The following is a 12,928-nucleotide window of genomic DNA, read 5'->3' on the forward strand; positions in this document are numbered from 1 at the left end:
AGGATACTTCTCTCAACTGAATGTTAACACACACACACACACACACACCACACACACACACACGAAAATATCTACAGAAAATATACAAAAAAATATGTGTAATTTCGAGATTAGTGCAGGTCATTAACAAGTTTTACAAATATTTTGTATTTGTAAAATTATTACAAATCTTTAGTATTTTCCAGGAAACACACACATACAGTTATTCACCTATAGCTGTATGCATTTTGATTAGTGTGTGTGTGTGTGTGTGTGTGTGTGTGTTTCTGGATTTGATACTGAGCTGCGTCTTGGCAGAGGATGTTGTTAGCTGTATACAGCCATAAAAGACAATTACTGCTATAACCTTTTATGGGGTGCAAAGCGCTGCGAGGCGAGAGGACACAAAACAAAACAAAAGAAAAAAAAAGACATCGAGGGCTTCGACAGCTGAAGCCCAAAATAATACAGCCTGTGTGTTGCTGTTCAGCTCAGATATGACAAGGCCGCTCGGTCTAAAGCTCTGTCATTTAGCGCCATCTCGACAAAACCAACTTACAACAAGCACAAGGATTTTATGAATGAATATTATGAAATGTAACGAGCCGGGGAATTTTGGATTCAAAATAGTCTATCAAAGAAGAGGTCCAAGTCTATTTTTAAAATATGACCTCCGCATCCCTGACTGAGACTGGCTCAAGTCCCTGCATGTTGGAACATATTTGCCACAAAGAAATAGAAAATAGATCCAATGCGAGCTAGAGCTGCAAGGTCTCACGGTCGACCAGAGACAGACACGGCTCTGTCAGATACACCAGGCAATTTAGTCCTCATTAAGGGCTGCACCGAAAAGGAGAGATTATTGTAGTTAGAAGGTAAGACTTTAGTCCAACTGGAGTGCTGTTGTGACGCGTTAGGGGACGCAGATGGACCCAAACTTCAAAGACTCGAGCAGAGACAGTGCAATAAAACGCCTGGTCTGCTATACTGTCTGGCATTCCAGTTTTAATGGCTTTATGGCCGTCCAGACACAATTAGGCCGTTTCCAGAATGGCACCCATTTGTTTTTTCTTCTCTTTCCGTGGGACTGCGCCCTGGACAAAAGGCCGAGCGGAAATGATCAGCTTTATTGGATTCTCCCCGACGGGGACGCGCAGGACTCACGGTCATTTGGAGCGATCTTTTGTTTCTACCTGGGAACCTTCCGCCCTCTGCTCCTTCGCCGGGCCCATCCTAAAGGAAAAAGGAGCAATAAAGCCAGCAGCTAGTTTCAAACACAGTGGTAGGCCTCTAGATGTGGATTATATCAAAGTACATCTGGACACATCTGCCAAAAGCAATCAGCGCTTTGCTCAAAAAATTACAACAAAAGAAACTTGACATTACCTCTGTGCGTCATTTCTCTTACTTTTTTTCTATCTTGTATTTGCTCCCGGGTTGCAGCAGAAAGATAAAACGCCTGCGCACTGCTGCCTCCACACCCTGCAGTCCCTACAAGTCACCAGCCGGTGGAGACACTGTTCCACAACATCTCCCCAGCTACTACTAACACTCCTCTCTAATGAACCTGCACTGTGCAACATACTGTAGTAACATTTTAAGAGTCCAGCCAAATAATTTGACACCTTTTTACAGTCTCAGTGCAGAAGCTGCTTCCTCAGCCTGCGGCTCTGTGGGGATGAATGAATCAGGCAGCACACAGAGACTGTTTGATTTCTGGTTTGGCTCTCTGATCACTGCTGTGTTTTAACTAAATGAACCGGTTTTAATAGCAGGGGTATGTAGCGACACCAACATGAAATATGAACAGATTTTCCCATTACATTTATTATTATGCAGATTTCAATGTCCTAACACATTTATTTGAATTCCAGACATATTTAATTTCAGTTGTGCAGAACACAAAACACAAGATGTCGCATTACTGCTGTTTGATTATTTCTAATAGATCTCAATGTCTGCAAATAATTTTAACGAATTTTTGGTGTGTTTTTCATTATATTTATACTACTAATACTACCACTACTACTATTACTACTACTACTATTACGACTAATAATAACAATTTAATTGCTCAGTTTTTGCTACCAATGTTATTCTGACACTTCTCTTATTTTATTTATGTTTATTGTACGCATAGTTTACGCAAATGTATCGCTCATTATTGATAATTTAGGTAACATTGCAATGTCAGTTAGAAACTATTTTTGTAGGACGAATTCGTTATTATTTATTTGTTTTATTAGGCTATTATTGTTATTATTATTGTTATTAGTAGTAGTAGCAGTCCGTACAATTTAAAAATATTATTATCGTTTTATTTCTATTTAATCTCAAATTTTCACTTCAGAAATCCAGTCCTGAATTTTATGTGCACAACAATGTTCAAACCTCCTGGGAAATAAACAGTATGTTTCTAACAACGTAGATCATTCGCGCTATATGTGATATGTTCGCTATGTGCGATATGTAGCCTAATCCAAAATACATTTTAACAGCGACTCGTGTTGAAAATAGAAACCGACATGATTACTTAATGTCCGTTATTAGTTTATAAATAGGCCGTTAGGCTACAGTTAGTATAGCAGCTATTATAACCGATTATTATGTTTAGTTGTTATTGGTATTATTGTATCCTATTATACTGAGAGTGTAGATTATTAATATCAAGGAGGTTAAAAGTATTTCACGTAGATACATAACATTTTAGAATCCCTCAATTGATACTTATTTGTAAAGCAGTGTTAAGAAAGGTAACATAAAACTAAATACTATATAATTTGGATACGTAAATTACCTCTTAACACTGGAATTGTGTGAGTTTCTCTCCTGTGTGTTTATATGTGTGTATGTGTTTGTGCGTGAAGTGTTAATCCCACTCTGCAGTCTGCGCCATAATGAAATCCATGTCTGCCTGCTGATTGGATGAGAGCGGCCAGGCCTGAGTCATGTGGGTGAGTTCTTTAGTCCAGAGTGAAAATGGGGTTTGGTGTAAATCTAAGGTGTATTGCTGTCATATATCACGCTACCTCGTAAAAACGACACTGAGGATTCTGGGCCAACAAATCAGGGAGAAAAAATATGAGTTCTTATTATGTGGATGGTCTTCTTAGCAAATATACGGCGAGTAGTTCTCTGTTCCCAAACATAGACCGGGCTTCTTGCGGTATTGGACCCAGTGAAGAGGAGTATGGCTCGGCTCGGACTGCTGCGGCCATCGCGTTTGCACCGTCCCGATCTGGAGTTTACAACGTCAACAATGCAGTGTACCAGAGCCACCCCATGTTTACCTCGGGCTGTGGCCGGGGGCAGGACGCACACACACTGCATTGCAGCCCGTTTGACCAGAGCCGCCTGTTCACCGACAGCTGCTGCCATCCGGGGCCGGGACCCCTCACCTCGCCGCCGGACAAACAATACCGGATGTACCCCTGGATGAGAGGATCAGGTATGTGCGGATACTATCTCTTGGTCGCTATTTCAAAGCCCTCAGGTCAATGCTTTTACAAAGCATTGGGATAGTTACACTTGCCGTTAGTGGTTCAATTAATTTCGTAAAGCCATTGGTGTTGCATGGAAAGAATCGTAAAACTTTTATTGCGCAACTAATGAGTTCTGCAGCCATAAATTCATTTGGCCAGCGCTTCTGTGTGTTCAGTACGAAGAGACCTTGCCGCTGGGGGTTTTTCTCTGCACTCCTATTACTCTTATAGCCTCTTCTCCCCTTTGTGGTTGTAAAAAAAAAACCGGCCTGTTGTGTAAATCAGTTCTGCACTCTGCAGCTCCTTTTCTAATTGGGTCTGCACTGCAGAGGCTCTGGTATTTTCTGAAACTCGTTCGTCCACATTCTTGGATCAATATGCACCAGTATTGTCGGCTACATAAAGAAGTCAGATGGATTTAGAATGCAAGCAATTTGAAACATAGGCGTTGGTTAAAATTTTGAAAGAGAAGGTGTTGCGGCTGTAATCTAATTACTGATGACTCCTTCGGTGAGCAGAACATCACTGGCTTTTAATTGGAAAGACATGCAGAGTATCAAAGGAGGCATGAGCGAAAGACCCCAGCAGGACTACTTTAAACAGATGTAGAGAAACTACCAAAAAAAGAGGAAAAAACTACCCTGCTGATTAGTGTGTGTGTGTGTGTGTGTGTGTGTGTGTATGGAAAGTCAAATATGAGCCACAATTAATTGCGCAATCAAAAATAAATTAATGGCACCCAAGATGTTTCCTACAACAAGTTTTTATTGTCAGCACCAGTGTCAACGCCACTTTAATTAATGGTTCATGCAGTCTCATATTTCATACATGCAGAAATATACGCCACATGTCTTTTGCAACTTATATACAGCTGTCGTGTCTTTTCTCCCACAGATCCAAACCGAAAGCGGGGGCGGCAGACCTACTCTCGGCACCAGACCCTGGAGCTGGAGAAGGAGTTCCACTTCAACCGGTACCTGACCCGCAGGCGTAGGATCGAGATAGCCCATGCCCTCTGCCTCTCAGAGAGACAGATCAAAATCTGGTTTCAGAACCGCAGAATGAAGTGGAAGAAAGACCACAAGGACGAACTGGTGCCCACCACAGGGGAAAAGGATCATGATATCCAAGCGGTGTCCGAGGCCGAGGAGCCCGATGCTGGAGACACACGAGGAGCCGGTTTGGAGTCAGAAAAGGCTGCAAAGTAACGAAAGAAACGGACAGACAATTAAATCGTCAATGAAAAAACAAACAAACAAATAAACAAGCAAATAAAAAAGAAAATCGAAACCACACTGTTATTAATGGATAAAGGAAATCTCAAATGCTCACACGCCACTGATGCTTATACGAGCTTTGTAGGCTGATTAATTGAATGACAGCTGAGGGAAATTATGTAATAAGCATTTAACAGAAAACCCGAAATACATAAGAAGGCTCCGCATGAAAGAGCGATATTATCTACCTAATCAAACTATATTTTTATATATATTAATTTAACCTGACTGTACTACTGAATCAACATTCCTTAACGAAAATCTACCTAATATTCAAACACTGACACAACGAATATCCCTCCTATCTGAGGATTTCACCCCCACAGACGGTTGTATTTCTAAAAGGGAACAAATACAACATTCTGCGTGAATGTGCCTTATTTTGAATATAGGCTAATTAAAAAGTGAATGTTTTCTCAGTCAAATGCCTCCAAACTGAGAGATTTCAGTAAGTTCAAGTACCTGTGTATCATTTTTATTCTCACTGTTTATTAATTAGAAGATCAATTATTCCTGTTATCGACTTATTTATCTTGTCTACATCTTAGGCTTGAAGGAAATATTTGTTTAGTTTTGGATGAACTTCCTACCTCAGATTCCCAGAAAACCAACTTGCTTATGATATTGTAAACAGGAATACCCTAATGTAAATGTTTTGAAGTCTTAGCTGTGTTCTGTAAATGTTGGTATTATTGCATATTTAACGCCTATAGATTTTCAAACGAATAGGCTCAATGCATGCACATTTATTTAGACAGCATTACATTTCAGTATCAGATTATTACTTTTTTTTTTTTGAAGTGTAAAATGAGAAGGCTATAGTAATTCAAAATGTGCAACTACTGTGATATTTTTAGGTTCAATGTCCAAGTTTTCAATGTAAATAAGATAATATGTGAAAAAATAAATATCTAAACCTTTTAGATCTGTGTTAAATCTGTAAACGAAAGCATAATAATGGAATAAAATAGTTTCTACTTGTCTATTTGTTTATTTGCTTTCAGCCTTTGCGCACTTAACAATGTGTTACCGCAACAACCAGGTGATAATCATGGTAATTAGAGGCGCTTACAGTCACCAGTAAGTGCCGCTTACAGTGGCCAATATTAGGTTGCATGTAATGAAACATGTTGCAGTCCATTATGAGGGTTAGGTAAACACTGGAGTTGGGGAATGTGAGCTATGAGGATGCGAGATGGGGCAGGCTGCAGATGAAGGGAAATTACTGCTGAACTCTGCATTCCCTCTTCCCTCGGTAAGATGGCGCCTGTCGGTGACCTGCCCCCTTCCTTCTCTGTCTCTCTCTCCCCCCCCCTTCCCCACTCCCATCCTCCCCCCTCCCCCCACCCGCCCCCATCTCTCCCTCCAGCGATGGGTCATAAATCCGTTGTTGTTTATGAAAATTTACAACATAGCAATACAACTTTACGACGCGGCTCGGCCTCCGATTGGCCACAGCTGGTCACGTGACGTAGAGCCGTGAACATGAACTTTTTATATATAATTTCCAATAGCGGAATAGAACAGCCTTTCATTTAACGGTCCCGAGCTTCCACACGGATGTTTTCACCAGCGACCTCCTACATTTTATGCCTCTCACATCTCTCTCTTTTTTTTTTTTTTTTGGAGTTTGAAGGGTTTCTTTTTCTTGACGAGACAGAAATTCGCCAGAGGCTTGCCTTGGGACATGACTGGATCATTTAGGTGCCCTAATGTCGGTCCTCTGACACGTTTTGGCAAGATGAGTGCAAGGAGTCCTGGTGCGTCACTGACCCCCTGGAGCCCCAGTTTCCGTCCGGGAACCCAGCTGGAGACTTATCTCAGTAACTGCCCGCCTGCACCTGCCAACTCCCTCCCCTTACCGCCCCTGTTGACAAGATTCTCCAGAAAAGGTAAGACAACCGAAACCTGTCAGTCAAATGCATGCTTGCTCTTTTATCTACCTGCAGTAACCACCAACCTAAGCAAATAAGCATCAGATCTTTATTTAGATATTGAACCGCATTATTTAAATAAACAGAGCTGACAAGTCTGTAAACATGGTTTCATGTTGCAGTTTACATGATTGTAATTTGAATAACAGATGCAACGTGGAAAATCTGATCAGTCTGAATTACACAACCTTGAGTTTATCTAAAGCAGTGTTTCGTGTTAATATGCAGGCTGGTTTTTGCATGCTGTCAAGGCTTTATTTGTTTGTTGTTGGTTTTTAAAGTGGGATGTGCTCTCGGCTGCAAAATTCATTGGGTGGATGGTAGTCAAATGATGTGCTCTTTGACGCCCTCCTGTGGGGACACAGGAGATATTGTGGTCGCAGCTCTGCTTGTTTTACTGCAAATGCCTGCGGTGCAGGATGGACCTCAAGCAGGTCGACCTCTATTTTCTGTTTCTGCTTGTGTCCATGAATACAGTTGTAACGTTTTGTGTTTCATATGAGTGCATGAAGGCCCTGGATGTATATTGTATTGATGAATGAGATAACAGCGAAAAAACGGGGTGAAAAAAGTGTTTGAATGAGATTTTATTGACACGCAAGAATTTCCCTGAAAATGGAAATTAACGCTGAAATGTTTATCTGCGAAAGCTTTATTTGCACACTATGATTGCACCTCTATATTGTTCACGGCGTTCCTTAACATACATTCAGCGAGCTAAATATTCTGTGTTGTGACACTGCAGTGATTTCTTTTGTGCAATAAATTATTAGACAGCCAGACAACCAATTTCTGTGAAGATCTAAAACGCAAAGTGTGGAAAGATTTCCACTAAAGGTGCGGAAGTGAATGTAAATGCATTCAATGTAATGCTCATTTTCCATTTCATGTCCGAGTTTAAATATTTGTCCTTTTCGTTGTTTTATTTGCAAAAAAATTATTAGATTCACATTAATGTTGACTGAAAAAATCGCTGCGGTCTTCATGTGTTTTGAGTGCTGCTGCCTCTTATTTCTATATCTAAAATCTAATTCCTTCCGCTGGAAAGTGTCTCTGCTGCTGTTAGGTGGGAATTATGTTGCTCATTGGGTTTCATAAAATGTTAATAATAATAAATGTGAGCGCAGTGAGTTTTAGTGGTGCTGCAGCCGTGCGCAGTGATATTTATGAATAAATTAGATTAAAATATTGTGGGATTATATTTGCATATCCTCACGAGCGTGAGTGCTAGTGTGTGAAGGTGCCTGCAGAGTGCACTGCCCTCCTTTTCTTCCTGCAGCAGTGACCTCTTTCACTCCCAGCCCGACATGTTTGACACCAGAGCGCACTCACTTCTTTCCTCTTTTCTTTTGGTCCTTATTTAGTTCCCGGGTGTGTCCCTCGCTCGACTCGAGGAAACAATTTTCGTGGGAACTTTGTTGCCATTGGCCAGCCATAAATCAGCTGTTAGAGCATGACTGTTTAGCCAACACACACTCCTTAGTTCTTCTCTTATTGTGGACCCACTGAGCACGGATGTGGGAGCCCGGTATTCACCCTTTCTTAGATCGTGCCTTCTGGGTATCTGTTACAGCAAAGGGCACACATGCCTGAACCAGAATATATAATCTATCTCACTGTTTTTGGCAGTAACACAGGATTGGGCTTGCGCTGAGTAAAAGCGCTGCTCTGGGGAAAAAGCATGTGAGGGGAAAGCAAAGGACAGGCCACTGCCTTCCAGAGACGAAGGTGCCATAAAAATTCCACAAGGAGGTAACCAAACACAGAGCGCTGGACGCGAGGTCTTTCCTTTATGTAGGCTTCGTGTCTGTGTGGGACTCTGTGCGCCTCTCTGTTTTTTTTCTGTTCTCACATAGCTAATAGTCGATAATTTATTTATACTTTTAGCGCATTGGTCGAGTTACAATATTACGCAAAAAAATGGAGAGTGCGTCAAGGTTTTTCAATATAGGCAGCGATTTAACAAAGAATGTAAAGGCCTACTTTTACCAACTCTTTTATCTATATAATCAATCATCTTTAGTTTGTGGCTTTGTTTTGAGAACTCTACTCTAATATCACATATAATGTTGTTTTTATTTGTTAGTAGAAAGTGGAAGAGAAGGAGCAGAAAATGACTAAGACTCTAACTCTTTGTAATGACCAATACGAATATCTTATGACACAATGCAAAAACTAAAAATGAATTACTGTTTGAATATTGTGGTTATTTCTCATTTTACATTTTAAGTACGTTCGCTTAATTTTAACCATCAATCGTGTCAAACATCCCATTTTCCAGTAGTTTCTTTTTTTTGTTTGTCTTCCGTGTCACTTTTAAGCACATGCTCATACAAAGCGATTCTATGTCTTGATATCATGTTGATGTCTCACCAAAAATAAATAAAAATACACAACTGGTATTGGGTTTCATACTGACTGTTTAAAAGTCAATATGAACAACGATTCGCTAGTAAATGAGAAAAAAAAAATAAAGTCGGGACACGTGCAAAAAGCTTGTAATATCCTCAAAATGACATTGTCGGCATCGTTAAATTTTACCAGCTTATGTGCAGTACTGTGGGGTTTTCTTGAGTTCATATATATCCTATATTTAAAGTTATTCATTCTTGAGTGTGACATAAAGGACAGGCCTTGAGTGGCAGTCCGTGTGACATTATTCGATAATGTGATGTTTGTCTTTTATCTTCTCCCCCAAACATTTATTCATTAGTGTTTCCCCACATGAGTGGTTGTTCAGTTGTTTTATGAGTATAAGAAAAAGTATGAAAAAAAAAACACGCAGCCCTTTTCAGATGGGCTGTTATTCTATTAACTGCACAGTCTATTTACACTCATCGCTTATCATAACATGCATAACAGATTCTGATCGAATTATTTCTGTACACTAGCCTCGCAGAGATTGCACTCTCAGCATGTCACTTGTTGTATTGTTTAGGAGCCCGTTGGTTTTTGCCGCAATGGTCGTTAACCTCCGAATGACCCCGTTTGGAGCCCCCGCCTCAGAAAGCGCCGCAGACAGGCAGTGCAACAGTTGAACCAGAGGATGGCGCACCACGACAATTCAAAACACCCGAGCCTCGGCTGAGAGTTTGCCCTAGCCACGAGCGCATGGAGGCGCGCGCCCTTCACATCCCACCCAGTATTTCCTGCGTGCACGAGTTTACCTCTGGAGGTCACCAAGCAGGATTTACGACTGGTCAACAAAAGCACGTGATTCTCCGCCGTACCCCATATTTGGGTGCCTACGTAAGAGAGAATCAAGTCCATGTCCCACTCATTTCCATAATTCATCATAAATTGTGCAAGGGTGCTATAGGACGCGCTAAACCATAAGAGCCACAAATCAAGCACACAGGTTTATGCTATTTTACCTCCAAAAATAATACAAAACAACAGCAATACTTACAACGAGCAAACGGTGGATTGTCAACAAATGAGCTCCTATTTTGTGAACTCATTCTGCGGTCGCTATCCCAATGGCGCGGACTTCCAGTTACATAATTATGGAGACCATAGTACGGCAAACGAGCAATATAGAGACTCAACAGCCATGCATTCCAGCAGGTACGGGTATGGCTACAACGGGATGGACCTAACAGTCGGGCGGCCCGGTACCGGACACTTTGTGGGCAACGAGCGGACACCGGGATACTCCCCGAGTCACTCAGCAGCGACAACACCCTCAGTGGAGCCGGTCAGGTACACGCAATCCGCCAACAGCACCGGGACCACGTCTTTATCGCCACCACCTGACCCTCTACCGTGTTCCTCGGTCGCCAGCTCGTCTCCGGTCACCGAGTCTCAAACTCAACACCGAGCCGTGAAAAACTCCATAACGACCCCTTGCTCGAGCTCGAACGGAGGCACGCTGCTGCTCAGCCGGGACTGTGTCTCCAAAGCTTCCCCTCTCCAGGAGGAGAAGCCTGCGGGAAGTGCACCGACAACTCCACAAAATGTCACCGACTCGACACAGCCTCAGATATATCCGTGGATGAGAAAACTACATATAAGTCATGGTAAACTGCTTTTTTTAATGATCTTGTATTGATTTTAGAGACCTAGCGCTGTGTTATTGTTTGCTAAAAGACTGATCATGTTTATACCTTATTCGGGACTTTTCACAAGCAAAGCAGGCCTGAATCTGACAATTTACCATTATATTGCTGAAAAAGCAAAACATATATTTACTTTCTAAAGGGGCACGAGCGCCATATGCACCTCTCACCTGTTATTGCCTTTAAGTCCTGTCAACATAGAGCAGGTACGGAATAATTTCGTGACGCTACACATAAGGTTAAAATACGTTTAATATGTGCAAGATACATGCTTTTTTGTTTATTACAGTGTAATTATTATGGCCAAGCAGCGTAGATTTTAAATCTTTTAACTGTGTTAATTCATTCTCGCTACTTGTATTTGGAAAAGTGTCTTTCTCACTTTGTTACTTAATGTTTTTAATTTTTTGGGGATTTCATATGCGCTGTTTAAGAAGAAGTCGTGCGCTATCTTTGTAGCCATTTCTACCTCCAAAAACCATATTGGCAATATCCAAAAAAATGCGAGGAGAAAAAAAAAGTTGATGCACTTATTTTTTAAACATCTGCTGTATCTCATGTGTTTTTCCACTCTTTTTTTCTGCAAGAAGATTTGGCAGGACCAGAGGGGAAGAGAGCCAGGACTGCTTACACCCGGTACCAGACCCTGGAGCTGGAGAAGGAGTTCCACTTCAACCGGTACCTGACCCGCAGGCGGAGGATCGAGATAGCCCATGCCCTCTGCCTCTCAGAGAGACAGATCAAAATCTGGTTTCAGAATCGTAGGATGAAGTGGAAGAAAGACAACAAGCTGAAGAGCATGAGCATGGCGGCTGCAGGCGGGGGAGGCTACAGGCCTTGATACTCACCCCTCCATCCCTGATAACGAGCACTATAAAAATAAAAACAGAGATTGTCATATCAACTTCTCCTCCACCTTATTTCAAAAAGCGCAGAGACTTGTTCACGGGGCTGTGTGCGGGACAGGGGACACCCCACCCAAGCCCCTCTGTATGTCCAACAACCGTCCCATTATATTCCTTAATATTATTTCCTTTTTATTTCCACCGTGGTAATGCTTATGTGAGTAAAAAAAAATGCATTATGTACAGTTCTGTCTAGATTTAGAGGAAAAGGAAACACATGAAAATAAATGTTTGTTTAAATTATTTCTTGTTCATAAGAAAACCGAAAGCGACAAAGCCTGAAATGCTACCTACCGCAAATAAATCCAGTAAAAAGTTGTGTAATGCACTCAGAACAACAACAGCCTAATAAATAGAAGGTTGATGTTGAGCTGCCTCTGTGTTTAGCCTTCGTTTTCTATGTATGTACTGTATATGTATGTATTTATTTGTTTGATGTATTGTACCAACTTGTTCAGATAACTTGCTTCCAAAAGTAGAGCCAGCAAAAAGTAAGCATTGTGTGGTTTTTTGTGTGCGTTGTGAACAAATGTATGGAAAGAGGTGCCGACTCGGTCTTGTATGTACAGTAGCTGTGCCTTGTATCTTTGGTTTTTTTTTTTTTGTTGCAGGAGCTGCTGTTTGCGTTGTTCACCTGGGCGCAACATCTTAGTAAAAAAAAAAAAACAACGTGTTTTTTGTCTTTGCTTTCACTCTTTTTATGTGGAGGGTCCCACAGTAAAATCCATTGCCTCTGTGTATAACTCCATCGTGATAAGCTTTTTGTAAATGTTTTTCAAAGACTGGAAGTCAAGAATATATTATAATAATAATAATGTTGATGATGATAACGATGATGGCCATTATAATAAACTTTCTACTGGAACGGCAACATTACAGTGACTGTACGTTTTTGTAAAATATTCAAGATTCATTTGCGATTTTGCCACAACTGCTCCTGTGGAAGAGAGGAGTCAACCTTTGCTTGTAAGGTCAAAAAATTGTAAACTCATTAGGATGAGCTGTCTAAAATTGGCAAAGTTTCCTCTAGTTAATTCTTTGAATTCAACAGGTCCCCTTGAATGAAAGCTTCTTGATTTACTCACCTTGCTGTGGTGCTTGGAGCTTTGGGGTCCTTGGCCACTAACAGGCTTCAGGGGCCGGGCGTCCCCTTGCGCACAGACTCCTGGGTTATTCCCGGAGAGTCAGCTCGACTTTTCGAGCTGTAAACTTTATTAGGGCCGATTCTGGCTCTCTGACATTTGGGTGCTAAATGAATGGGGGGTTTTGTCTATGAATTAGATCGTAAAAATC

The 12,928-nt window shown here is 41.4% G+C and overlaps 3 protein-coding genes across 8 annotated transcripts in view; all 3 read left to right on the plus strand.

The window, feature by feature from the left end:
• The first annotated feature begins 84 nt into the window (after positions 1–84).
• LOC122970406 (homeobox protein Hox-A7-like) lies at positions 85–5,720 on the plus strand. Of its 3 annotated transcripts, none has more exons than XM_044336533.1 (3): positions 85–2,933; positions 3,111–3,427; positions 4,356–5,720. In XM_044336533.1, the coding sequence occupies exons 1-3, from the start codon at positions 2,905–2,907 to the stop codon at positions 4,667–4,669; spliced, it is 660 nt and encodes a 219-aa protein (XP_044192468.1). In that variant the 5' UTR covers positions 85–2,904; the 3' UTR covers positions 4,670–5,720. The 3 variants fall into 3 exon arrangements, with proteins under 3 accessions (XP_044192468.1, XP_044192467.1, XP_044192466.1); XM_044336532.1 differs by having other exon boundaries at positions 87–1,261; positions 1,423–3,427; XM_044336531.1 differs by having other exon boundaries at positions 87–3,427.
• A 428-nt stretch (positions 5,721–6,148) lies between these two features.
• Positions 6,149–12,928, plus strand: part of hoxa3a (homeobox A3a) — a 32,528-nt gene continuing 25,748 nt past the window's right edge. For all 3 annotated transcript variants that reach the window (XM_044334932.1, XM_044334934.1, XM_044334935.1), the window contains exon 1: positions 6,149–6,630. The gene's annotated coding sequence lies outside the window, so the exon portion shown is untranslated. The remainder of the gene's footprint in view (positions 6,631–12,928) is intronic.
• Positions 9,501–12,497, plus strand: hoxa5a (homeobox A5a). Of its 2 annotated transcripts, none has more exons than XM_044334940.1 (2): positions 9,501–10,691; positions 11,318–12,497. In XM_044334940.1, exons 1-2 carry the CDS (start codon positions 10,109–10,111, stop codon positions 11,569–11,571), a joined length of 837 nt encoding a protein of 278 aa, XP_044190875.1. In that variant the 5' UTR covers positions 9,501–10,108; the 3' UTR covers positions 11,572–12,497. The 2 variants fall into 2 exon arrangements, with proteins under 2 accessions (XP_044190875.1, XP_044190876.1); XM_044334941.1 differs by having other exon boundaries at positions 11,321–12,497.

Source organism: Thunnus albacares, chromosome 19 (genome assembly GCF_914725855.1).
Source record: "Thunnus albacares chromosome 19, fThuAlb1.1, whole genome shotgun sequence".
Lineage (NCBI taxonomy): Eukaryota > Metazoa > Chordata > Actinopteri > Scombriformes > Scombridae > Thunnus > Thunnus albacares.

Bases quoted from the DNA above. Each gene is read 5' to 3' on its own strand.
- LOC122970406 (XM_044336531.1), top strand. From the start codon at position 3,061: ATGAGTTCTTATTATGTGGATGGTCTTCTTAGCAAATATACGGCGAGT. The intron at 3,428-4,355 runs GTATGTGCGGAT...TTTCTCCCACAG, and splicing joins CCCCTGGATGAGAGGATCAG to ATCCAAACCGAAAGCGGGGG.
- hoxa5a (XM_044334940.1), top strand. From the start codon at position 10,109: ATGAGCTCCTATTTTGTGAACTCATTCTGCGGTCGCTATCCCAATGGC. The intron at 10,692-11,317 runs GTAAACTGCTTT...TTTTTCTGCAAG, and splicing joins AAAACTACATATAAGTCATG to AAGATTTGGCAGGACCAGAG.